Here is a 27,974-nt window from a genome sequence, read left to right as displayed (position 1 = left end):
CACAAAACAAAGACATTGATGATTTGTATATTATTTTACCAGTTTCACAGGGTTATGTGTACAGTGGTACATGTCAGTTGTATGTTATATGCAACTGAATCATTATGTTCAAACTGGTGATATGTGGTCTGGGGTCTTTGGAATTTTGAAACCAACTTCAGTCCAATTTGCAGGTAAGAAAAGGTTCCCATTGTAAGCGTTGTTGCAGGGGTTCAGGCTCATATGTATGTCCACTTCAAACTGTTACCCAACAGTTTTGAATCGGTTTCCCCCAAGCAACTTCAAAGTGCACATTTGATCACATCTCACAACAACAGAGTAAATCTCTCTGCAAATGTCTATGTAAAATCCTTTTAAAAAACAAAAGGTAAACTGCATTATATAAAACTAATCACACCGACACCACTTCATGAAAAGCTTCAAGCACTTGATAGAAGGTCTTTGATCACTGCTATGGCTCTGGGAGATCTACAGAAATGTTATTATTTTGTGCCTTGCTGTTGTGCAAAGTATTGAAATGTACCAGACAAAGAGTTGCAAAACAACTCCTAAAAACCTTCTTACAAAAAGCACACCGGTGAAGACATACCATCCTTTGCAAATGATGCGGATGACCTAAGAAAAGGATTTGGTTAATCTATGCACATAAATACACAAATAAATAACATGCACGATTAACAAAACGATGAGTTTCCCTGATTATTAGCAATTAACTGTAATTGGAAGACAACTGATTTTAAATAGGCCTCAAATTTCAGAAATAAGTATGAATTCAATATAAACAGAAATATGAAAATATAGATAATTATGAAAGCCTGTTTCCACCACTGAATAATTTTTTTTTTGAAGATAATTGCAACTTCTTAATCTCATAAGTCTTCTTTTTTTTCTTGTAATTGTGAGAGATAACATTTTTATTCATAACTGCAAGATATAAACTGAGGTTGCGAGAAAAAAAGTGAGAATTTGCGAGATGAATTGCAATTACCTTTAAAAATGTATATTCCATGGAACTAAATAAATAATAAAAAAAAATATTAAGATGTAATTAAAAAATTTTAAGTAATACAACTGTGAGACATAAACATAGAATTTCTAGAAAAAAAAAATATTTTAGAATTCTGAGTTTATATCTTGCAACTCTTGCAAAGACAGACTAAATTGTGGGGGAAAAAGTCGCAACTGTCTTTTTTTAACTAATGGGGAAAACATGTTTCCATAGTTAATTGAACTTGATGCACATTAAAATTGGCACTCTAGTTTGAAGAATTTTTGTAACAAAATTTGAAACTCAAATCCAGAAAAGCACCTTTTGAATTAAGCCGGATGCTGTGTTAATCTTGCAGAATAAACAACAAAATCCTGAAAGTGCTATTAATAACAGTGACTGTGTATCCTCATAATGACCTATTATCATGCATGCTTTAAGCTGTTCAATCCAGCAGCTAATCTTACAGCAAATCACCCTAAACTCAAAGAGTCTTTATGTGCATTAGTTACATACAAAATAAATAAATAAAAATATCAGTCTTCAAGGAACTTCAACATCCAAAGTGCCACTGAGGCATCATGGTATCAGTTTGCAGTTGGAGTCGCAGTCGTTTTTCCAGATTGCACCGCAAATCCAGATGGCGAGATGGTCCCGGAATATAACCATAAATCCCAGGTTATGATCTCAAACCATGTAATCTCACATATCAGAGTCACGCTTTCTGTCATCGCACTTGCCACGGTTCCACTTCAAATTTACACACAGGTTCAGATGCAGTGCAATTACAAAATAAAATCTAAATCACCTTTTTTTGCGTAAAAAAATGTTTCAGTAAACTGTAACAGAAATACAGTATAGTTTCCAATCTCATAGCTGCCATTACAGTAATTGCTGTGTCTTTCAACGTCAGAGATTGGCTTTCAAAAGTAGTTTGGTAGCTATGTCCTTTCCTCTCGTTCTGTTTTCCGTCGAGTGATGTTGCGAGGTTTGATCTTCAAAGAGAGCTCCCACAATGCCTCCTCGGCTAGATGGTCACTGAAGTCGTTGAAGAATGAGACAATGTCATCGTTGTGTTTGAGGTCATAGTGCCTGGAAGAAAGAAAAGTAGAAGTCATGCAAAACGCTGAAAAAATATAAAATGTGGAGAGACATCTATCAAAAAGACATCTCTAGGCAAGTTTTCACATTTGATTTCACTTGATTATGGAAGTCGATTACGGTTATGTTGTCTAATTACTCACACTTGCTGGAAGCGCCTCATAGTGTCCAGGATATTGAACTGCTGCCAGCGTTTGGAAAAGTTTATCTTTCCGTTGACGAGGTCAGGATTCCCAAGATGCACAAAAGTTAAGTCCTGAAGAATGAGGCCTCTGTATTTTGAGGCAAAATAGGGGAAAGAGCAGTTATAGATGAAATATGACATTTGGAAAGCAATACAAATTGTGTTTTGTAATGCTTAACATCTGTTCTTACAGATATGGTATACATGGAGGCTCCACATCCGCCAAAGCTGCTCTGTACGCCCGGAAGGAGGAGGAACTGTCAATTAAAGTGCAATATTCCTCTAAACCCTGTGAAGATAACATCAGTTACCATGAAGATCAACTGAGCACTAAAACTATTTAGAGACAGGCTATGTGATTGACCTCTGAAGTTTGCTTCTGCCATTCCAGTCTTCTGATGGGCGCTGAATCCAATGCTGATAATATTGCCAAGTAGGAGTTGAAGTTATTGAGTTTTCTTAAGTGCTAGATTCCAGAGAAACAAAGGTTCAAGGTTTTTTATATATATAATGTATATAAATTAAGCCAATAAACCATTAGATTCAGTTTGGAAAGTAAAATAGTTTGTACCTTCATAATTTTGATAAACTTTAGAAGTAGTTTTTCTCGATCCTGGGCTTTCTCTTGTAGGATTATTAAGGACCGAACCCTTAAAACAGAGAATAATAAAAATATAATGTACTGTATACTCATGAACATGTCCATAAACATTTCTTCTTCATTAACATACAATTTTGGGTTCAAATTTATAAAGTTTTTAAAGAAATTATGTATCACTTTCACCAATTGTAACTGCCTTCACTTGTTTTTATATATTCCTGTGGTGACCAATTAATTTTTTTAAACGAATATAAAAAATTGTCAGTGTCTAAGGCTACGTTGACACAACAATGATGTAGTCAAAAACAGCAAAGTTTTTCCCTTGCGTTTTTTAAAAAGTTTCACGTATACACAACAACGTTTTCAAAGCAATTTGCATTTAAATATATCTGCAAAAACGCCCAAACCGCTGTATTATGTATGCCAGGCCAGTAGATGGTGCTGTCACCTTGTTAGTAAACAGTACCTGTAAGGAAGTGAAGATTATATGTTGTATATGATGTGTCTCTGCTATTGGTTGTAATATTGATGAAGTAAATCCACACTTTGCAGCAACATCAGTACCATGTACTCCGCCCTTTGTTGTGTATGTTGTCGCGCTTTCCTTTAAAATCGACACATACTGCACGTCTTCATATCTAGCATGTACAACGCATGTGCATGACTTCATCGTTTTCAAAGATTCCCGTATTGGGTGGCGTTTGCTAAAACTTGCACTTTGAAACCCGTTTTTAAAAATATGGGTTTTCTGTCCCCAAAACGCTGTTGTCCTGAAAACAAACAGGCAGAAACGCATAAAAAGTTTCCTGTTTTTGGCTGAAAACATCTTGTAAACGGCTCCTAAAGCCCCGTTCACACCAAGAACAATAACTATAAAGTTAACTATAAAGATAACGATATTAGCGTCCACACCAGCGAACGATATCGGCTGTTTATTCTGAGCGCAAGTGCGTCTGCCGCTTTAAATCCTCGAACTCGTAATAGCAGGGTGGATACTGATTGGATGTCAATGTTTGTATCGTTCATCAGCTGGAAAAAAATCGTTCTGAAAATGATTCCAACGATATTGTTTCTCTATGCCTTTATCGTTATAGTTGTAGTGTGAACTATATCTTTATCGTTATCTTTATAGTTATCGTGTTTGGTGTGAACGGTCCTTAAGTGTGAAGGTTTTGCAGAATATTAACATGGATTGCTGTAATATGGACCAGACATTATTCTGCAAGCCAAAAGCCTAGTTTTCTGGCTGTGCTGTGGCACCTGACGTTTCTTTTCTTAAACGCTAGAAGTTTTACAGCAGCTGGAGAATCAGAGCATCATACCAGTATGACATGTTGTTGAAGTGCTCTGTGAACTGGGTCAGATTGGGGCTCTTTTCCTCATTCTGTTCCTTTGCCCAAAGTAACACCTCTGGAATCTGCACACAGACAGGAAAAAGTTGGAAAACCCTGAAACTTTAAAGATAGGAAGCTTGATGAATGACATTAGAGAAGCCGTACCTCGATCTTATAAAACAGCTCTGCATCGAGGAGAGTCAGCTGGTCTGCGATCTCATGACTACGGAAGTCATGCAGAGTGCCAGGCCTGTGAACAAACACTCAAAATCAGTTCAACTCATTCTAAAATAAAAAACTGTAAAAGAAAGATGATCTAGGTGAGCACTACCTGGCGGCCACACCTCGTCCAGCCAGCGTTTTGAGGGAGTTAGTGTACTGCAGCAACTTCTTCTGCTGGACTTTATCTAGGATGTTCTTGCGCAGAACCCGGGCCAGGGTGAGCTCACCGTTACACAACAGACTGAACACAAGCTCCATGAGCTGCTTCAGGATGTCTTCTGTCAGCTCCACCAAACTGTTGACACAAAATAATTTGTATGACATCACAAGGGCCTATGAGTAAATAGTGTGGAGTTACTGTGTCAGTGCCTTCAGAACTCAAATTGCTTCAACTCTAATCGTCTAATATTAGGGTATTCCAACCTTATATGTCGTATACATGTGGCATAACAGCATATCATCAAGGGAAACCCCTTTAACAACCCCTTTAACAAACTGCACAAAAGATATCCAAGTAATTTAACTGGATTTATACATATGTGTGTTTGTGTGTATGTATATCCCTTTGTGAAGTGTGCATTTGATTTGACTGAGTTCCAGCTCACCAAAGCTCATCCACGGCGCGCACCAGCACGAAGAAGGTGTTTTTACTAGCTCGTTGTTTGTTAATGTCAGAGCTGAGAGAAAATCTGGTAAATGTGTTCAGAGTTAAGGGCGAAAAAGAAGCTTGGAGTGTACAAATGTTAGTAATGAAAAGATATATAAAGCGCCCTTCTGCATATAAAGGATATCTATAGCTGAGCTTTTTAATGAGGTCCTCTGGGGTTAGAAACGTTCGATATGTGGTCAAAAAAGCTTCACAGTATAAAACTCGATCTACAAAAGAGAACATAAGAAAGAATCATAATTATAGGTTAAGATTTAAGAACAGGATTAAATTAATGAATAAATTACACCACCGTTCAAAACTTAGGGGTGAACAATACATTAAAAGCAGTAATATTGTAAAATATTATTTACATTTTAAAAGAACTGTTTCCTGGTTTAATATATTTTAAAATGTGATATATTCCTGTGCTGCAAAGCTGAGTTTTCAGCATCATTCCACCAGTCTTCAGTGTCACATGATCCACGTGTTATTAAAGAAAGAAATATTTAACACAAATGAATGGACACCTTCAGATTAGGAGGGATTATTCTTACCTTTGCGATCTGTTTCGGTGGCGTGAACCAATAAAATATCGCCTGATCCAGCTTTGACATCAGGGCCGTCATCGTTCTGTGAAGCACAGATTATGATTATGCGGTTTTCAACAAATTAGAGCTTTGAATGTAATCAGATCCTAAATATAACTTCTTAGAAGGATGGGCAAAATAATATTTTCAAAATGTACTAGTTAAAAAAGCCCTGTTTATTTAGAGTCAACTGAACCCCAACACATGCAGAGTTGTCAGGATGTTCTAGACTTGTTTTCAAAAGCAGAATGGAACAGGAAGAAGCATGCCTGCTCACTAAAGACATATTTCCTGTCTTATTGCAGAGTACAAGTGGTCCACTTATTAACTCTCTTATGTATTCATTCAGGGGAGATGCTCTTTGCAGTAGATCTGACCTTGCAGTGTCACATGTACTTCAATACTGGGGTTCACCACAGCGGCACTGCAGTGGCTTTAATTCACAGGCAGAGGGCAGCAGAGAGCACACTAGCACTCTGACTATCATTGCAACCAACGCAAATCAAGACAAACTTCTAAAATGAAAGAATGCCATTTCTGCTTCACATATGTTTTACCTCTTGCTTTAGTGTTAAGTGAGACATGATCTCGTCGTGGTCCATCAGGTAGAGCTCATTCACCTCCTCTGAGGACAACTCTGAATCCACACACTTCTGCTTCCAGCTGTGAATGAGAGGGTAGGTTATCAAACATACAAAACATGAAAGAAAAGGAGTTTGCTGGTGGAAGAGCCAAATCCCAATGAATGCAATGAATGTTACCCTTCTCTGTCTGCCGGATCTTTGCTGTGTTCTGAAGCTGAGTCCTGGAGTGAGTCCTCAGCATCACAAGAAGAGTCCTGGCAATTACAGAAGAAATATTTAAGGACTATCAGGACCATCACTCCACCCAGAGAAAGATGGGGTGAAAAATTAGATATCACTGGCAAAATGCTACACAGGTACAAGACAGCTGGATTTTACATTTTATTAAAATGTAAAAAATACAGGGAACAGCACAAGGAAATAGTTCAGCATGTCACAAAACACTCAACACAAGATTGGGGCATACTGAGAACACATTATAATACAGTAAAGTCACTATCACTCAATAACTAGATTTACTACTGATAAACGTTTCTGCGCCAGAAAGATTTTTTGCCTTAATACCCAAGACATGCATCATAAAGTGATTATCAATTATCATCAAACATAAGGTTAGATAAATCATTTGCGCTAAGCTGTTAATATATAATCAAACACAAAGCATCACTGGGCAAAATATACTTATGTGACTTTACATCACAGTGTTTATATATACTTATTAAAAATGTATATATACACTGTTTATAATTACATATACATACACACCAAAATACTGCACTGCAATCATTCATTATTTCCCCAAATAGGCCTGCTGTTTTTGCTTTTTAATTGTTTGTATACATTCAATTCCTTTTCACTTCATTGAGAGAATGTTGAAAATTGGCATGAATAGCTTGATGGCATGAATGTTTACATATTCTCAGTCACCATATCTTAAAGCCCATGTCAAATGAAATCTTGTTGAAATGTAATGTAGACATGACTGTGTAGCATTATAACACAGCTGTCTGTAAACACTCAGATGATCTTCACTGGGATGTATCTGATGAGCTGTTCAGTGGTTATAATAATTACCGCTGCAGCTGCAGGTTTTTTTTAAAAAGCACACAATCATCAAATCAGCAATTCCTCTTTTCAGTTCTCGATTGCAACTCGAGCAACTCAATTTCACAACAATGTCTCCACACACAGTAACAAAGTCACTGAAAATCTACAGGCCTCTGTTTTGGCCAAGTAGTTTTTTTTGGCCACACTGCATGCAAAATCCTGCACGAAGCCACAAAAATACATCCTAGATGTTTTATTTCCAGCATTATAGAGCAGGATTTCTTTTAGCCAATGAAATCTTACTGTGAGCAGGGCCACCCTGCCAAATTTCTTATGCAACAATACTGACAGTCACGGCCGGTTACGACAAAAGCTCCGATTAACATGCAAGAGATTTCTTGTTCGTCTTTTCACACTTTATGCAGTACTGCATAAAGTATGTCTTGACGACAGGTGTTGAGTAAAATTTGCAATTTAACCAGTCTCGTGATGCAGAGCCAAGCATTACAGTCACAAACAGCACAAGCGCAGCATGTGAGGGCACCGGCATGTCGGCTGCAAACGCTGACATGCTGTTACTTACTCCATTGGAGAGAGTCACATCTCCATTGGCTTGGTTGGATGAATACAGATTGACGTATTCACCCTCCCCACCTTCATCATTAGCACTTTCGCTCTACAGGAACACAAGAGGAAGGACAGCACAAGCATTGACAGGCGTCAGAGTAAAGCTGTGGTTCAGAGCTGATGCCCACAAAGATGAAGAACAGCTGTACTAAACTTGGCAGAGGGAATCTATTGCTTCGATGGGCCATGAAATCAAAGGACAGCTGGTAGCAAAGCAAGATACAGCACCACCAGCCTCTGGAAACTTGGCATGGAGTTGTGCATTAGAGTGATTTTACTACATGAAGCTGGATTACATTAAAGTGGACTGCCTGAAACACTATTAATTGTGGTAAAATCAATGTAATGCAAGGCCTCAGGTGACTCACTGTTCAACTGCAGGTAAAGAAATATGATAAAAGACATCAAATGTGCAATACATAATTACATTTATACATAATTACCACAATAAACAGTTCCTCCACTAAACATTATCATTTATTAGCCTAACACAATAAATATAGAAGCAAGCATCATAAATCTATATTGCTCCCATTCTAATCAACATGGTCATCTACATTATAAGTGTGTTGATGTCAGACTCTTGAGCAGACAGCTTCATTGATTATAATGTGAGCAGTTGCAACAAGCCATGTGCTTAGACTGTAGACTATCTTAACAGAGTAACTATTATCTCAATGGTTTTTTTTTTTACTCCATTTTTTGTTTTTATGTACTGTTTTTAAAACAAAAGGTAAAAATACATCTTTCTACTTAAGCTTTTAACTAGAAATGACTTTTCTAAAACAATGTATTATGCTTTCTTTCATTATTACTTTTTTTTTATTCACATTTTTTATCTAATTTTATATTCTTTTATTATTATGGGTTTAATCTTTCCATCTATTGTGGGTTTCATATTTAATCTAATCATATTAATGATGGTATTTTATAGGTGTGAAATTATTATAATTTTTTTTTTGTAAGGAACTATGAGCTGCATTTCTTGTATGAAAAGAGCTATATGAATAAATAAAATAAGTCTATTATTATTATTATTTTTATTGCATTTTGTGTAATGATTAGCAAAAATGTATTGAGCATTACTATTCTATGTAATGTTTATTTTATCAAATTATAATTAATATAAAAATGAGTTAAAATTTTATTAAAGAAGATAAGAACAACAATAAACTATTATTATAATTTAAAGTATAATAAAACAAGAACAACAAAAAAGTACTACTATATATTAAATAAATATAGACATACATATATATAAAGAAATTGGGCACAAAGTACCAGGTACCAACCCCGAGACAGATCACCTATATTCAGTAGTTGCATTCCCAATTAGAGGTATTGAAAAGAGTCCCCTGTAATTCAGTAGACTTGGTCGGAGGATACAGCTCAGCAGACATGACATCATTACAGGCAGCTCAGTCACCTAACAGTGGGGAGCCCGACGAGTCCCTGCAGGATGATGCATGTTTACCCTGAGCTATTCAGCAGGTTACAGTTGCAGGACACCTGTGTGGTACATGCTTTTGACTCTTTAGATCTCTAGCACTGAAGACTAGGCGAGTACAGGAAGCTAATAAAATAATAAAATAAATAAATAAATCACTGAACCCTAACAAGGTAGTACCGCCTTTAATTGAGGTTGTGAACTATTCCCCGCCTACAGGCTACAGCACCTGTGATTCATCCGAGCTATTATGAATATGATTCCTTTTGTAGCCGCCAGCACACACACCTACGCGGAGTCAATAATTAGACAACCAGGGGTGTTTGCGTGTTTGTGCTACTTCACAGCATGTGAACACAAATCGAAAAACTTCCGAATTATAACTCCAGTGTTTAAAATGCTGCATTATAGTATTAAAGTTCATCCAAAATTCACCCTCAGGCCACCCAAGATGCAGATGAATTTGTTTCTTCATCAGAACAGGTTTGGAGAAAATCAGCATTACATCACTTGCTCAACAAAAGCTCCTCTGCCGTGAATGGGTGCCGTCAGAATGAAAGTATAAACAGCAAGTAAAACCATCACAACAATACTCCAGTTCACAGCGGAACAAATACACAGCCCAATATACAGCCCAAACAAATATTTTTGTGGATTTTGATGTGAGAGAACTTTTTCAACTGGAGAAAGCTTGTCCACAGTCGTGTGGTTTACAATGTTTATATCAGCTGTTTGGACTCTCATTCTGACGGCACCCATTCAACTGCAGAGCATCCATTGATGAGTGATGTAAAGCTGAATTTCTCCAAATCTGTTTCAGTGAGGAAACAAACTCATCTACATCTCGGACGGCCGTACATTTTCAGCATATTTAAATTTTTGGGTAAACTAAACCTCTAAAATTTTACTGTTAACACTTAGCAGGCACTGTTGTTAAATTAGGCTTTAAAGCAGATATTAAAGGCTTTATTAGTTCAAAAAGGGCAGGCAAAAGAGGCAGGCAAAAGGCAAGCGAGACTCACCGTAGGGACAGGGAGGGAGCCCTGGCGGCTCAGAGAGGAGCTAGATGCTGAAAGGCTGAAAGCGCTTTCTGTCTCACCAGGACCAGGCCCGGACGCACACAGCTGCAGTTGACATGACAGAGAGGAGGAAGAGGAGGAGGAAGGAGAAGCAGAGTGTGAGGAAGCCTAGGAGGGAAGAGAAGAGTGGAAGGAAGGAAGAGAAAAAGGGCCAGAGATTCATGCACAGTATAGATTATTGAGCAGATGTGAGCTGAATGAAGAAATGGACTTCAGTCAGAGCAGACGGCATATTAAATGTGACACAAATAAAACCTTTTTAATCATAGTTTGTAAAAATCAGACATGACCTAAGGCCTTAAAAGCCCTATTTGAATACTATTTTTATTTGTGTCCAGTTAAATATGACGTCTTTTCAGTCGAAAGTCTACTGTAAAGCATGAAAGAACATTAAAGAATTGTGTAAAATATTGGAAGGCAAATGTTTCTATTTTTTGTGCTTGTGCTTGCTAATCAGTGTGGGAACAAAAACAGGAAATTGCTAAAACTAAAAGCACAAATGAATGGCTAGACTTACGCTTAGCACGTAGGGTTAACTTTATACCGAAGCTCAAAACTAAGCAACACACCTCAGTGAATCCTTCTGCTTAGTCACACGGAATGAGAGAGAAAACGATGGAAAAACCAAGTCAAAAGAAATGAGGTAGATGGGTTAGCAAGACAAGAATGAGGGCAAAAGTAAGAACAGTAAAAAGCACCGAAACAAAAAAAACCAATTAAGATGGTCTTTTCAGTTTAGTGTCCAAAAAAATTAGAGCCCATATATAAAATAAATAAATTATATATATTAACCTTATCAGTACAATATAACCTAGACTATATTTCTAACCCTTGCATTGTGCCTTCAAGACTTCTATGTAAATTTCTTCTTTGCATGTCAAATTAGATACAGTGTCTTCAAATGCCTTTTTCTAATGCCTGTTTGCAAATTTCCCTCTGGGTCCTATATGCATTTATATAATTTATTAGGTGTAAAAATGCACCACGCTTTTATAACAGTCTCTTTGTAAAACTGCATTAGAAGACCATAAAACAAAACAAGTCTCTGTTCTAAAAGCGTCACAAAAAATAACTAAGAACCTTGCTAAAAATAAACTACAGTCGCTTGTTTTTAACATCGAGATGCCACAAAAGGATATGCAGAGCAGCAGGTGCTACACAGCCAGGAATAGTACAAGATAAAAGGATGTTACTACATTTTACTCTCATTTGAGCCGTTTCTTATAGGCATTAGCTGAATAAACATCAGACATGTTCACACAACACACTATGAGAAACTAGATTGTGTCAGATGAAGACGTACTTTTACTGGCATAATATGACACGGATCGCCCCAAGGCAACACTTGAACTTCAGTAAGACAAACACTGAATGAATGCTTTGCTACGAGCAACTTACAACAAGCAATAATCTGACACTACGGGAAATATAATACTGCTACCATTATGATTAATGGTGACTCTCTGTAGGAAGAAAAACATTGCATCAACGTCTAGGGAGGGTGAGAATGAGACAGACTCAAAGTGTGCACAGCGTGTGTGGGCGCAGCACCGACGGCACTGATCTAGCTCTCACCAGTTGTCTCTGTTTGGGTGGCAGTGCTGGCGGAGGGACGGTCTCGTCGCTGCTGCTGAAGGAGTCGCTGAGACCGTACACTTCCTGAAAACGCTTCCGATTGCGCTGCTCGTAAATGCTTTCACTCTGAGGCGTCTGGTAGAAAACGGAAGGCAGTGGCTCAGAATAGTCCTCCATAAACTGCATGTACTTCAGTACTGAGGGTAAACGAGGCAAAAAGTAAATAGGTTAAATCAAAACACAGGCAGACAGGCGTTGCAAACTAGAACATGCATAAAGAAGGTAAAGGTTAAGATGACAAAATGCTCTGACACTGTAAGAGGGTGTGAAGGCACAGTTTACTGCGTGAAATGAAGCAATATTTGGTCATAATCCCATTTGTATGAAGTATGCGAATTAATATTGACGCTCAATAAACAATACTCTCAAGATTCACTACTCTGCTAACTAGGATGAATCTGTATAAAACAGCTGATATATGCACGTATTAATCTAAATGTTCTACAAATAATTGTTATTTGTAATATCAACAACATTTTCCAATCATTTTTTATTATAGATTTAGAGATTTAAAATTATGGAATTACAAAAGAATTATAAGGTTTCTATTTATTTCTATTTATTGAATATTTCATTATTTTTTTTCAATCAACATGCAAACAGATAAAAGCACCCTGGCCTGTTTTCTACTTCATCACATCCCTATGTGATACAGTATGTTAACGATATGAATAACAGTAATAACCTGTATTTATATATATATATATTTTATTGATTGACCAAAATTGAACATTTCGGTAATGCTCTGTAATTCTGAGTTGTTAAAATGTAAAAGAGAAAAACAGCTTAGCATCCTCTGTGTGCATGTGGCCGCAGATAAACTCTTCTATCAAGCCACAGCGCTCATGTGTGAATTACGACATGATTCAATCATCCCTCCCTCCAAACAACAGTCTTTCAGCAAGAGCTTATTTCCTGCCGGCTTGGGTGAGGCCTTGAACTGTATTCACTAAGAGATTTCTCCAACAAAGGCATTATGCCATCTGATCTCACACTGAAGATGACGTCACTGCTTCCCATCCCCTAGCCGACACCAAGGGGCTTTACAGAGAAAAACTGGCTTCGCCATACTGCGTCATTCCTCAGATAGATTACACAAGGAATTAAGTAAACTGTGCAAACAGCTTAGTCTGAAGACAAACAAAAAAGCCAGGGCTCGAACTACCTGTTTGGTCCTAGTATTCAAAGATTAAATGCTGCTTTTAAAGTTGGCAAGAAATTTAAATTCACCCTATTTTTAAAATGCATGCTATTGATCTTGTGAATGATTCATTTGTATATATATTTTTTTTTAGGACCTAATAATTTTGTTTATAAAAAATTTACATAACTCAGTCATAAAGTAAAACGACAGACTTCTCTCTGGAGGTGAGCTCCAGGACTTTTTTTCAATCATTTCGTAAACCCCCTTAAAAAAGTTCACATTCAAATCAGCTGACAGATGGAAGTCCCCACCATACGATTTTTGTTTTTCAGTAATCTGTTTTATATGTATGTCACAATATGGAAGAAAAGACCTTTTAAAATTATTCAGCAATTAATTTTTTTTTTTTAAGTTGAATGTCAACCTTGTGCTGAAACAGGGAAACGGTCTGAATATATATAATAGGGGGCCTTAACTTGGTTTTCCCAAAGTGCATAAGTGCTACATGTCATAGCGCTGCCCACAAGGCTATCAGATCTGACTAAATACGTGTTTCTTACTCTGATTTGCTATCCTACAAACAACATATCTAAATCTCTCATACTCACCATTGCGACTCTTCTTCTCTGGCAAGGGTGGAGGGCTCTGAGGCATCTGTGCGTTCTCAGCAGGGCCAAAGTTTCCCATAAATACTCCAGGGTTCGAGGGTGGCATCGAAGCGAAGAGGGGGAACGACGGGGTCTGCATGTCCTCATCAGAAACATTGTCATATTGAGAGTACAGTCGGTCCACTTGAGGTGGAGGGGGTCGCCGCTCCTTCTTTGGGAGAGCGGGAGGTATCGATTGAGGCTGAACAGGGAAGGAGGATGATTCGTTGTGAGACTCTGGGAGTGGGCTCAGACAACCCCCTGTGTTTGCAGGAAGGATCTGGTCGATACTAGACAGGTCCTGATGCAGGAAGTCATAATCGGGGTCGTAGGTCTCTGTTGTGTCTGAGTAAACCAGGGGACAAACCAGAGAAGATAAATCTCATCAATATATTTAAACCATTCTTGGGTGCGTGTAGTCTGTAAAGCTATCGTTTCAAAGTAGCTTTCTCAACAATGATTTAAAGAGTCACCTAGGGTCTCACAGCTGGTGTTACGAGAGCACCGTCCGCTGTCCTGCTCCAAAGACGACAGCTGTTCATCTGATTTGCTCAAAATGCTGATGCTGCCACATGGGGACAGTCGTGGCGATTCCCCTCCACAGGAGTGACTGCCTCCTGAAAAACGCCTCTTTAAGGCCTCTGCCTCATACTCCTTTAGATGAAATTACAGAACAGTTAACCTCAAGAAACAATCAAGGATGAAATATTTGTTCACCTTGATGCTTCAAACTGGTTTGACTTTTTCTATTTGACATCAAAATAATGTGTAAATAATGTCTTTGGACACCGTGACTTTCAAGTTGCAGATTGAAGCACCAAGGGAACACCAAAATCTCACCTGTCGACAGATAACAATAGGAAGACTTGATCCACTTGTGGCACGACTCATTGGCGCAACCACGGCAATCCTTGTGGGAGACGGTGCCGACTGACGCTTCTTTGGTGGGAGAGCCGGTGGACTGCAAAAGGAGAGCTTGTTTAGCCAATGCTAGCATCAAACAGATTAATTATAGTCATACTGTACCTAAAAGTTAATTAGTCTCATACAAGCTGCCAATCAAGAAACCTACAGATAAATTCTGTGTCATGAAAATCTGAAACCAATCCCCCTCAATCACCAAGCGACCAGGGACATTTTTGCAAAGTGAAAGTGGAATCCAGCTCTAGAACCACAAACCACAACTTCATAAATCAGTCATTAAGTCAGTCTTGTTAATTTCTCTGTCGCTCCAAAACAGCTGCTAACATTGAAGCCATACAGCAGAGCAACAAGCAGAAGAACTGACTCATATGAATGTAGAGTACAGCTGGCTGACATTTACAAACACCAGTGATCATCCTCTAAATAACCGGTCTCAATATACCAGGTCACTCTTAAATTGTTTCACCAGATGAGAGGCTTGAATGGAGATTAAACAAAGTTCTCGCTATGAAGAGAAACTATAAAACAGCTGGAGGATCTGTCGTAGTCCTAACACGGACAATTATTTTAACAGTCTGACTGATGTAAACTCATTTTCTGCTGTGAGCCGAGTGGCTGTTGGCCATGAAAGCATCTACATGCCATTTCAGTGAGTTAACTGTGGGATATTAGGGCTACAACAATGACTGAAAGCAGACAGCAACAAATTTCATAATTCATCAGGGCATTGGACTGCGCATGCAGAACTTTCATCAGAGACTTCACTTGCAGTATAAAAAATAAAAAATCATTTGATTGAAAAACAGTGAGATGTAATGAACAAAAAAAGTGTCTGATGCAAGTTGTCTGAAGTATGCGAGAACGCTAAATGCATATAGTTTCATATGGTCAGATTGTCACACCGAGCACTTTGACAGTGTGAACAACATAAACACAAGTCAAGTCACCTTTATTTGTATAATGTTTTATACAATGCTGGTTGTGTCAAAGTTGTGTTCAAACAGGAAAATAGTTTGTCCATGATGCAAGAAGAAATTTTCCAGATAAAGTCAGTTAATTGATCACAACTTAGACATTATGGTTATGTTCTTATAATGTGAATTTTACCAATTTGAAAAGCAGCTCGTCCTAACAGCAAGTGTGCAGTTAAATGTAGCAGCCTTGTTCAATTTCAAACACTTGACAGATTGTGTGAACACTTGCTTGCTAATGAAATGAAGTGCAATAATATTGATATTTCTGGCCATGCTGGGTGTCAAAATGTAGGTTTTAAAAAGCTGAAAAGTACAATTCTGTTTCAATAGCAGCTCTCAAAAATCATTAGTGCGTCTACATATTCACACTGCTACAACATTTTATTTGCACCACAGGGTTTTCACGATATCAGCAAAATTTCAGTAGGCAATACCAATATTAAAATACAAATTAACAAATTAAATGAATGTAATGTTACCTTCTATTATTTCTCAATGAAGTAAAAGTAAACACTGCTTCTAAATGTTACATTAATTATCCAAGTAAACCATCAATAGCAGTGAGTATGCCGTCTTATTAATGTTAAACAATGAATTTAATGGAAAAGGCAATGTGAACATTTTGCTAAACGTCTGCTTGTGTGTTCCATAGCAGAAAGAAAGTTGTGGGAGTTTGAAATGACATGAGAATGAGTAAATAATGACATGACAGATTTGTAAGTTTTGGCGAGAGTGAGAGCTCTGATTGGATGTTCAGTTTAGCGAATGAGTCATTGCCGAGAATGAAGGCAAAAGTGATGAAAACAAGCATGTGAATGAAGGCGGTACAGAAGGCTGTTTACATGTTACATGATCTTTCCCAATCATTCTTATTAGCGAATGTTTTCACAACAACGTGAGCTGATTAAAATGTTTAAAGCTATCAACGTTACTGATATTCAAAATGGTAAGCAAGCGCTGCTATATTTACATTTTGCATATCTGCGTTTATCTCGTATATCTTTGTTTGTTTGTTTTTTTTTCCTTTTGAATGATAAATATATACTTTTAATAGCTGCTGATATGAACAGCTCCTTCCTCTCATGCATGCGCAGAATGCACGTGTTAGTTTGCCATCGGCTGCAGTCTTTTTGGTCTGACGCTGCAGACGCGAGGCGACAACATTCAGCATTCATCGACCGCTAGTTCTTTGAAGTCGGCTTGGTGTGTCCCGGCCTTCATATATCAGAGAGTCTGAGACACAGACTAGTTGGAAAGCTGGAAACACACCAAAAACATTGAAACCCCAGCAAACTCTATTTTATGCCAGTGGCACAACCTTATCCTCTCCTGTCTAGACTTGGTAGCAGAATATCTTACTGTTTCTCTCTCTCCCTTTCTTGTCTCCTTCAGTCTTCAGAGGAGAGCTGACCCTGTTAGGTTCATTTCTCAGAAAACATCCCATATGTCAATAACTCTCTGACAGAGGAAGCCAAGCCTTCGCTGCTGCACCCTACAAAGACCTGAATTCTCAAGAATACCACTATTTATATCTCTCTTTCACACCTTTTCTTTTAGGCTTCCCGTAAGCCGAGATGGGTCTATGCAATAATTTTTATAGCCAAGCACTTAAAACATACACCACATGCTGTTGCACACCACATCACACCTGTGGTATCTAAATGTTTACTGCATGTAATCCGGATAAGATACCACGTTAAGATAACACAGCATACCTCATATTTCCTCTTGTAAACTGCTCACAGTACCACCTACAATCACACTCACTTGTTTCACTTCATAAAGCTTGCAACACTAAATAAACAGCAATTTCCATAAACACAGTACATAACTATCTGCATTTCTGTTGTTTTTTGTCTTTAGCGTTTGCCATTTTTAACCCCAAAATTTTGGATATATCTTAAAGCAGTTTAAAACCCTGATGTGTGATTTTGTGTTATTCTAGTGATAAATAAAAATGTAATTAAACAGACAAACTAAAAAGACAACATAAAACTTTATTTAAATAAATCAAATATTATTTATACATAAAAAAATAAATTAATTAAAATATATAATATATATTTTTGAAAACAAAAAATAAATAGATTAAAATATATAACATATATTCATGGAAAATGTTATTATATAATGAATATTTTAATCTATTTATTTTTTAATGGAGAAATAATATTTGATTTATTTAAATAATTTTTTATCATGCTTTCTTTTTTTATAATGTGCTTTATGTGTTTATAACATTTATTTTATATTTTTATTTTATAAAACTTTTACATTTTATATATCAAGGCCATACATTTTTAAAAATGTTTTCATACCAATGTTCAGGCACTTTAAGTCCAGCTAGAGGGGGTTTAGGAGGGGCCACTTCCTCATCGGGAACATCATTTGGGGTCTCTTTGGCCTCGGCTGGGGTAGGGGTCTCAATCAAGACAGGTTCCTTCGACTCAATGACAGGGGGCTCTGGAACACTGCCATAATAAAAGTGGTTGAAATGAACACCACAAAACATCATATTACAGGTCAACAGCCCAGCTGGTAACTTACACTGAATTTAAAGACAGATTTCAACATCATCCGCATCGATTTAAAATTGTAATGTTTTTTCAAAAAAGGCTTCCATTTACCATTGTGGAATGGAGGCAGGAAGCAGGTTTTTGACAGGCGTTGTAGGGGAGGGGTGCTCCTTCTTCTCAATGGCAACTTTGACCAGCTCCTACAGGAACCATAGGCAAAGTCGGCTTTACACACAAACTATCAACTAAGATCAAAACCCAGCTGGAACATGGGTAGAGAATAGCCGTCAGACAGAAGAAAAGTCACAACAGAGTTCTACTCAAACATTAATACCTTCACACCATCCAGCACTGCTTTGATCACAGTGGTGACGGTTGCAATTGTTTCTTTATCTTCCAAATTCACCCCCAACATCACTTGGTCCGACCAGCGAATGAGGTTTGCAAGACTTTGATAGAGTCGACTGAGACAGGAGGACACTCTCGAACTGGTGACAGATGGATAGGGGTATAAAATATTTATATAGTTCAGGCAGAAAACGCTTTTTTCATGAAAGCAGAACAAGAAACAAATTCTCTCAAGAAGCTCCAAAACGGTTTTACCTGCTCAGTATCTTGCCATCAAGTTGTACCAAGCCCATGATGGCCTCCAAAACTTTGCTAGCAGAACCAGGAAGCATTTCCAAAACTTTCTTGTCCACCGCCATCTTGTCAATAATGGTCTTGAAATACCGCAAGGCGCTGACCACTTCTTTCTCATGCTCCTCCAATTGACTCAGACTCTAAATGTGGTAAAAAAAAAAAAGAAGAATGACACCGAAACCAATGTCTTCAGCACGTCAAAAGATAACCATGTGCTTATCTGCTTTCAGATAAAAAGCTTTGCTTATAAAGTTAATATCTTCTACTACCTTGGTCACTGTCTTCTCTGGGGACTTCATGGGTTGTTCTGGTGGAGGTTTGGACTTTTTGTTTGATGGTGTTCGCTTGATTTTGGGAGAGTGGAATTTGTCCTTTAGTTTCATCGTAAAGGACGTCAAGTGGGAGCGCTGGGATTCTGAAGGAAGACAAAAACACACAGAATTATAAGGTAAATTAGGTCAATAAAGTTTATTTGCTCATAGTTGTTTATATACACATGTATATATATATACACACACACAAGTAACAGTTTGAATTAGCTTTTGTTTTAGTATTGTTTACATGGTTGTCATTTTCATTTTTTTTCATTTTTAGTTCTTCAACTTCAACTTATTTTATTTCAGTTAAGCAACGTTGGTCATTTTTGTTTACATTTTTCATCTAATATTCATATTCTATCTCTGTTTTATTTCAACTAATGACAACTTTTTAACAAAAAACTTTGAATGATTTCATTATTAGCTAACCATAACTACACTTATCCAAAGTATTCATGACATCTTGCAGTAATTTAGGATTCCAGTTCACTGCTCTATGAGACATCAACCTTATTCTGTATTTTGGGAATATATGCGAGATGAGACACAGGTCTTTGTGTACAGTGAAATCCTCTTCGACTACAAACTGAATTGGTCACAGTGGGACTCACCGCTCTCTTGGAGCGTGCTACTCTGGAATGAATTCTGGTGATGACACTATTGTGCAGGCCACAAAACCATTTAGGGGCAATTTATCCTTACACGCATTAAAGGAATGAAGAGCTCGCGGTTTGCAAAAGTGCTCTGTGAACTTTCAAATCATATGATACAGATTCTTCTTATAAAAGACTGAAAGACTCCGACAAGGGAGCTTAATGGAGTTTTGTCAGGATGTTCAACTCGGCTTTGAAACCTGGGTGTGTGTAGATGAAGTATTTAGGAGACACAAAAAAGAAAAATATGTCAAATTTTCCTTGTGTGTTGATATAGTTCGTATTGAGAACAGGAAGTTGGGTCAGGAACAAATATTTATCATTTTTAATAAATAACCAAGAGACCTTAGCCAGAGTAGCGCCAAACTTAATTTTTTTACAAAAATTAGGCTGTGAGGGATAGAAGTACAGTGCGTTCAATGGATTGTGCCATTTAAGAACATATCGACTGTTTAGCTGCTGAAATGTCTTTTTGAAAAATAAAGTTTTGAAAGTTCTGAGTTGTGAAAATGAAATGATCTTGGACCTTTATACAGTGTGTGCCATTATAAAAACTGTAAGTCTATCCCTCAGAGCCTCGCTTTCATCCATGTTAAACTCAACAAGGAGTCGAACCGACTTAAAATTGTATGGGTTTTAGTTTATATAACGTAAACGTAAACATGATTTACTAATTAATAGCTAGTCAGAAGCAGCTGGTTTAAGCAGGAATGACATTCTGATGTGCACAATCAAAAATCTGCAATTGGATGAGTTATCATTAATATCTTAGGACCATTTTCCCAGAACGAAAAGACTGTCAATTAACATTAAAATTTGTAATTGGTAATCTGACCTCTAATAAAAAAATATATAAAAAAAACACACACACAACAGCAAATACAGTGCTTACTGAAAGTTAATGCATTTATCATTTTGCAGGAGTGGAATTACCCAGGATGACTGAACTCTTATTTGCTTATCTCACAGTCAATGTTGTGACTGCTAATCTAAACAGGTTAAATTTCTCATGAGAGACCACTTCCTGAACCACTGTCTAAGAAAAAGTACCGCTGTGCTAGAACACAGCAAACCAATAAGGTGTGCTTGTGCTTTCAGAGGACATGCTCTTTCCATCCGCTTCTTGATCCTCATCTACTAACTCATATCCTCTTTTTTCTTTCTTTTTTTGCACATCCTCTTCTGAAACAAACTAGTCAACCACAACAAGTCAGCCCCCCAGAGTCTGGGTTTAAAACATCAATGCAAGAAGCTTCATTAAAGTACAGTTGTCTGGTAAATGAAAACATGAATTTGTAATGCATTTTACATTGATTTCAATCAAACAGATTTGTGCAGCAATGCATTTCACAACAGCTCTATATTAAAATCATAAAAATGGAAACAAAAATATCATCAGCATGGCCTGATAAACTTTTTTTTTAAAAAGCAAAGAAACCACTCTTTTCCAATTCTGATTCTTTTGTTACTAAAATAATGCAGACAGCTAAAACAAGTGCGGTTCAAGAGATATGTCTTAAACTAGAAGACACTGGCCAACATCCTCCTCCAACGCAAACCAACATCTACTTCTCAGGGCCATTTAGAGATGAGTAACTGAACTTCTGACAAGAAGTTACCCACAAGTGATTCAAATTTCTCAGAGCCCTCAGAGAAAAGGAAGTGACAATGCTGGCAACCTCACAGGGTAGTTAACAGATATCTTGCCTTATTCATAAAAAACTCACACATTCGGTCACTGAGTGCAGGAGAGTAAAACATAAAACCTGCACTGAACTATTTCTGCAATACTGTCTCTAAACCAGCCTGACATGAATCAAGTGATTCAAATCTTTCTGAATCAACTTACTAAAGGAGTAGAGAAAATTGGCTGAAAATGACTCCAAAGCCATTCAATATGCAGCTGAGATTGTTTCTTCATCAAAACAGATCTGGAGAAATGTAGCATTAACTCCCTTGCTCATCAGTGGATGCACTGCAGCGAATGGGTGCCGTCAGAATAAGACTCCAAACAGCTTTATTCAATTCACAGCTTTTAAATTGAGAAAAATTCCCCCCTCCCCTTGCTGAAAAAACAAACAAACAAAAACAAACCAATATAAATTTTTTATATCACCACAGATATATTTATTATTATTTTATTATATATATTATTAATTATTTATATATTTATTAGATGATGCCATGGCATTTTGCATCCATTTAAATTTTAAGCACATACTGTGTGTGTGTGTGTGTGTGTGTGTATAATTCAAATTGCCTGTTTATCTGTCTGTCTCGCTCTGAGTGAACTGATAACCTTTAGTAAATGTCTCAAACCTCACTAAAATTTCTGAGAAAGGAAGTGACATTGGTTTTTATCTCATAATCAGGAGTATCTCTCTACCTAGCTCAGCTGTATCGCACATAGTTGTATATGATTCGACTGTATAAATTACGCAGAAACTATTCATATCTTGTTGTCATTTGTGTCACAAGCTCGTTAAAAGTATACGAGCACTTACACAACATGTATGCGAAATGTATCATATTAAGAAACAGTTCAGGCTATTAATATTAACGTTAATGGCTACGTTTAAATAAACTGAATAAGTAACGTTACATTTTGTGGACAGCAGACCATTACAACACACACGACCAGAAAGGGCCAGACAGCAGCACAAAACAACTGTAACACAAACTCTACAGATAACTAGTGCAACAAAACGCAAACTACATATTTAAAATAAACAACAAATAGGAGGAATTTGATAAACACTCGAAGTCTGACAGCTAGCAAAGTCAACAACAGCGCTATAAGCAGCTCCGTCCACACCCATATACAGCTGTCTGAGACACACTAATGTAGACATTAATACCTGATTATCTTAAAAATAAATTGAATGACCCGAATATATAATCTAAGGCGTTCATACGTCGCGTTTTGGCCATCAAAAATAAGATAAAGATAAGATGCTTTGATCCTGTCAGTGGCCTTGAACCCTCGTCTGACGCTAATGCTAACGCGGCTAACTGAAGTTCATATAAAATTATTAATAAATGTAAATAAAGGTAAACACTTACCTTGCTTACTGTCTATTTTTCCAGACATTTTGGCTACTAAGTGAGCTGGTCTCGATCAACAATCGAAAGATGTTCGTTTCTCGCCGTTATTTCAGCATCTTAAGGAGACAGACCGGTCGCTGTGGTCCTAGTCTCTGTGTCTGTGTATGTGTGTTTGGCTCTGCCTCCTCCATCCACACACACACACACAGAGAGAAAGAGAAAGAGAGAGACAGACCAGCGTTAGATGATGATGTTGAAAGTGTTGGATTTCTGCAGTAATGTCTCCCCCATACGGCGAAAATGACACATTGACAATATAAACAAAATTTGAAAATGTACATACAAACCCGATTCCAAAAACACTGTACAAATTGTGAGTAAAAAAGGAATGGAATAATTTACAAATCTCATAAACTTATATTTTATTAACAATAGAATATAGATAACATATCAAATGTTGAAAGTGAGACATTTTGAAATGTCATGCCAAATATTAGCTCATTTTGGATTTCATCAGAGCTACTCATTCCAAAAAAGTTGGAACAGGTAGCAATAAGAGGCCGGAAAAGCTAAATGTACATATAAGGAACAGCTGGAGGACCAATTTGCAACTTATAAGGTCAACTGGCAACTTGATTGGGTATAAAAAGAGCCTCTCAGAGTGGCAGTGTCTCTCAGAAGTCAAGATGGGCAGAGGATCACCAATTCCCCCAATACAGCGGCGAAAAATAGTGGAGCAATTTCAGAAAGTAGGTTTTCAGAGAAAAATTGCAAAGAGTTTGAAGTTATCATCATCTACAGTGCATAAAATCATCCAAAGATTCAGAGAATCTAGAACAATCTCTGTGCGTAAGGGTCAAGGCAGGAAAACCATACTGGATGCCCGTGATCTTTGGGCCCTTAGATGGCACTGTAATGAAAATCACAACATGGGCTCAGGAATACTTCCAGAAAACATTTTCTGTGAACACAATCCACTGTGCCATTCGCTGTTGCCGGCTAAAACTCTATAGGTAAAAAAAGCCATCTAAACAGGATCCAGAAGCGCAGGCTTTTTCTCTGGGCCAAGGCTCATTTAAAATGGACTGTGGCAAAGTGGAAAACTGTTCTGTGGTCAGACGAATCAAAATTTGAAGTTCTTTTTGGAAAACTGGGACACAATGTCATCCGGACTAAAGAGGACAAGGACAACCCAAGTTGTTATCAGTGCTCCGTTCAGAAGCCTGCATCTCTGATGGTATGGGGTTGCATGAGTGCGTGTGGCATGGGCAGCTTATCTGGAAAGGCACCATCAATGCTGATAGGTATATCCAAGTTCTAGAACAACATATGCTCCCATCCAGACGTCTTCTCTTTCAGGGAAGACCTTGCATTTTCCAACATGACAATGCCAGATGAATGTATAAAATATGTAATAATTTAGCGCACACACACACACACACACACACACACACACACACACACACACACACACACACACACACACACACACACACACAAAGAGAGTCACATTTATGTGTTCTGCTGTGCTTTACTGATTAAATATTTAATAAGGTGTTTTTCATGTTGATATACTACAGTAAATTTATCATATTATGCATCCTGGAATGTCATTTGCAGTTTCCAGAATGATATCACATTACTTGTGGAGGACAATAGATTCCTGTGGGGGATAACGCGTTTCTAAATGAAGATCACCACAGACCAAGGCTGTAGACAGCACACCTTGTTTGTTATCTTTATTTTATAAATGCACAAAGTTTTGTTATGTCTGTATTCAAATAAAAGTAGACCCTTTACAGATTCGATTGATGTATTGCTCTTCTCTGTATGATCAAAACAGAAAGTGTAATTTAAGTTCTTTTCAGGGTCATCAGGAGAAGATACCTCATAACGCGTATACGCGGGGATCAACTCCAGAGAGTTAAAGTGATGGCTTTCATGGTAACCAAGCTAAGATTCAATCTCAGAAGAAAATGCTATTGTTCAGAGGATGGTGTTTCACAGCACAAAAGACCTGACGGAAGCGTTCATGATGTTATTTTGTTTCTCATAATATTCCTTAGTTTAAAAACATAAAACAAAATAGACACAAATGAGTCAATTGCTGAAAAGCAGTCAGAATACAAAGCTATCTTGCCAAATCTGAACCATTTTTGACTTCTCTTCCGAAACTCTTAAGTTTAATGTGTGGAATTATTTCTCTTACTGTTTCTCTAATTATTTCGTTTAATTTTCTAAGACACTGAGACTTGCTGAGACTTGCACATGCTCTCCTCCCCAATCTAATTACTGTGGTTAAAAATGATGATATAATTGAAGAAATCTCACATGTGAACCAAAAAAAAAAAAAGAAAAAGAAAAGAATTCAGGTGTAGCTTCATTCTGTGACCAGCAGAGGACGCACCTTCACCACATCTGATCTCTTTTGAATAATGACATCATCAGCATTATATTTATACTACTGTGTACACAGAAAATACAGTCATATTTAATGCAAAATTATGGAAGAGTTTAAGATGTCAGTTCTACATTTTGCAATAAGAGGACATCTTCTCCTGGTGTCCTTTAATCTGATACCATATATATATATATATATATATATATATATATATATATATATATATATATATATATATATATAAATAAAGAACTTAAGAATGTATTCAGGTCGATCAAACGAAGCTTTAACTTGTCTCTGTATATTGTGTGTAGTTATCTTTCTTTCATGTTTTGGGATGTAGGGATGATCTGAAAAATGTCATGACACAAATAAAAATCTAATTGAAATTTGGTGGTGTCTATTCCAATCCTGTTTAGCTCTGAGGTCATCGTTATGCAAATATGTTGCTAATAGCTGACTAAATTAACTGTAAGCATGACTGACCCATATGTTCTCTGGCGTATGACATGCTAACAACAACAACCACAAAATATAATTGGTTAGTGTTGTTAAATAAGTACAGTTTAACCCGAAATAAACACTGTAACATTTTAAAATAGTAGCCTGGCTCACAGCTCATTTTTTACACTAGGATTGGAGTACTTTTGTTGTTGTTGTTTTAAGAAATTATTACTTTTAGCAAGGATTCAGTAAAGGACTGTAAAGACTTACATTGTTACAAAAAATAAATTAATATCTCAAATGAATGCAAATAATCCTGAAAAAATATTATCACAGAAATATTAAGCAGCACAATTTGTTTTCAACAATTTGTTTCTGGAGCATCAGATCAGCTTATTAGAATGATTTCTGAAGGATCACGTGACACTGAAGACTAGAGTAATAATGCTGAAAATTAATCTTTGCATCACAGAAATAATTTGATAAAACATTATAATACGCAATAAAACCGTTCTTTTAAGTTGTAACGTTTTACTGTGTTTTTAATCAAATAAATGCACCCTTGGTGAGCACAAAATACTTTTTTCAAAAATGTTAAAACAATCATACCGACCCCACACATTTTGAATAGTATAGAGTATATTTCATTATTGTATCTTTGAATCCGACACTCCTCAGGTCTTGGCCTCATGGGACAGAAAAGTGTTCATCGGCTGCACACTGAAGAATCTCAGTGAGTGTTTTTCTTGCATACTATATAGGAAGTATGCTTCAGTTATATAAAAAAAAAACAGTTACATCAAGTAAATGCTATTCATTAGATTCTACTATAATGCTCACTCAGTCATACCATCTCATTTGTGGGCAGATGGGTACAGAATAAAGACAAGTGAATATGTACAATCCATTTCGGCTGAAAGCTCAAAAATAAATAACTTTGCATCTGTCAGGAAAGAACTTTAAATGTGAATTGCTATTATAACTTGTAAGCTGTTTTTGAAAAGCACTGCTTGGGGTTTAATGAGCCACTGTCCTCTGCTGAAAGACGGATAAGACGTTGATACTCAAAGGTTGCCTGTGCTTCCCCTGCAGTGGGAATATGTCTGTCAAAGCAAATAGACAGCTGGCCTGTACCTCTCATCCATCAAGCGCTGCCACGTCCACTTTGCACATCTTGATAACAGGGGAATTAACAGCAAGCCCAGAGATCAATGCATTATTTAAGAGCTGATTGGTGATGAAAATAAATGAAGAGCCCGTTCTCTCTGCCCCCGTTTTCTATGGCGTCCCTCAGGTACCTTCTCACAAATCCTGTAGAGAATGTAAAAACACCCTTTCAGAGGGAGAAAATCTAGTGCGTTTTTAATTAAGGCAGTTTTTGACGCATGATCAGTGAACTAACCCATTAGAAGGGGATCTTAAACATCTTAAGACACAGTTTCTGCGAATTGAGGTGAATTTTGAGGACCTTTTTAAAACCAAATAATGAAAAAAAATCTAAATTAAGGGAACACAATATGTTCTCTAAAAGTAAATGTTGAAACCGAACAAAAAGAGTTAACAGCAAATTTTGAAAATACAACTTCCAACATATCTCCATGACCTTGGATCTAGAAAAAGAATGTAATATCTACTGTACATTCTGATTACAATGCACAACAGTAAAGTTGTTTTTCTAGTGCAAATGTCAAAAAATTTCTTAAATCAACAGAGATGCAAAAATGACAAAAAGTCTTGACGTATGAGAAATATATTTATGTTTGTAATTTAATTATTTGTTATTGAAATAAAAAATATCTGCCAATGGGCTCAGAAAAATCTATGTAATTCAAAGGGAAAACAAGTTTTCACATCCCATTCACAGATATTTCCTATTGTTTTAAAGGTTAAGTCACTTAATTCTTTTAATTTTCTCTCTCTCTCAAAAAATACTTCTTTATGTTCATTTTGCATCTTAAGTAAATGTTATCTTGATTCAAGGATGTTTGTACTGGTACACAAGACAATATTACAGATAAAGATATTCATTATTTCTTTAACTTTCTTCTGCTGGACACAAAAGTAGATATTTTGAAGAATGCGGGTAACCAAACTGATCTCTGATCCCCATTTGAATTGTATAATCCTTTTTGCACACCATGGAAGTCAATAGGGACCAACAACTGTTTGGTGACCCACAAGT

At 37.0% G+C, this 27,974-nt stretch overlaps 1 protein-coding gene across 2 annotated transcripts; it reads right to left on the bottom strand.

The window, feature by feature from the left end:
• Nucleotides 1-19: 19 nt before the first annotated feature.
• On the bottom strand, nucleotides 20-27,473 carry LOC128018908 (rap guanine nucleotide exchange factor 1). Of its 2 annotated transcripts, XM_052604774.1 has the most exons (26): nucleotides 26,927-27,473; nucleotides 22,966-23,132; nucleotides 19,202-19,347; nucleotides 18,894-19,072; nucleotides 18,625-18,778; nucleotides 18,402-18,490; nucleotides 18,093-18,245; nucleotides 14,717-14,837; nucleotides 14,350-14,530; nucleotides 13,838-14,221; nucleotides 12,026-12,222; nucleotides 10,394-10,558; nucleotides 7,881-7,973; nucleotides 6,428-6,504; nucleotides 6,224-6,329; nucleotides 5,634-5,709; nucleotides 5,222-5,306; nucleotides 5,036-5,128; nucleotides 4,540-4,725; nucleotides 4,374-4,458; nucleotides 4,197-4,291; nucleotides 2,845-2,923; nucleotides 2,638-2,739; nucleotides 2,465-2,562; nucleotides 2,233-2,361; nucleotides 20-2,080 (listed from the first exon to the last, which is right to left on the bottom strand). In XM_052604774.1, the coding sequence occupies exons 2-26, from the start codon at nucleotides 22,991-22,993 to the stop codon at nucleotides 1,930-1,932; spliced, it is 3,252 nt and encodes a 1,083-aa protein (XP_052460734.1). In that variant the 5' UTR covers nucleotides 22,994-23,132; nucleotides 26,927-27,473; the 3' UTR covers nucleotides 20-1,929. The 2 variants fall into 2 exon arrangements, with proteins under 2 accessions (XP_052460734.1, XP_052460735.1); XM_052604775.1 differs by lacking the exons at nucleotides 7,881-7,973; nucleotides 10,394-10,558; nucleotides 26,927-27,473.
• Between the last annotated feature and the right edge of the window lie 501 nt (nucleotides 27,474-27,974).

Source organism: Carassius gibelio, chromosome A8, assembly GCF_023724105.1.
Source record: "Carassius gibelio isolate Cgi1373 ecotype wild population from Czech Republic chromosome A8, carGib1.2-hapl.c, whole genome shotgun sequence".
Lineage (NCBI taxonomy): Eukaryota > Metazoa > Chordata > Actinopteri > Cypriniformes > Cyprinidae > Carassius > Carassius gibelio.
This window is presented reverse-complemented; position numbering and strand designations above follow the sequence as displayed.

Coding starts and splice junctions, on each gene's coding strand:
- LOC128018908 (XM_052604774.1), bottom strand. CDS start 22,993: ATGTCTGGAAAAATAGACAGTAAGCAAG. Junction 18,491..18,624: donor CAGTGCTGGATGGTGTGAAG/GTATTAATGTTT, acceptor TGGTTCCTGTAG/GAGCTGGTCAAAGTTGCCAT. Junction 2,740..2,844: donor AGTTTATCAAAATTATGAAG/GTACAAACTATT, acceptor TCTGGAATCTAG/CACTTAAGAAAACTCAATAA.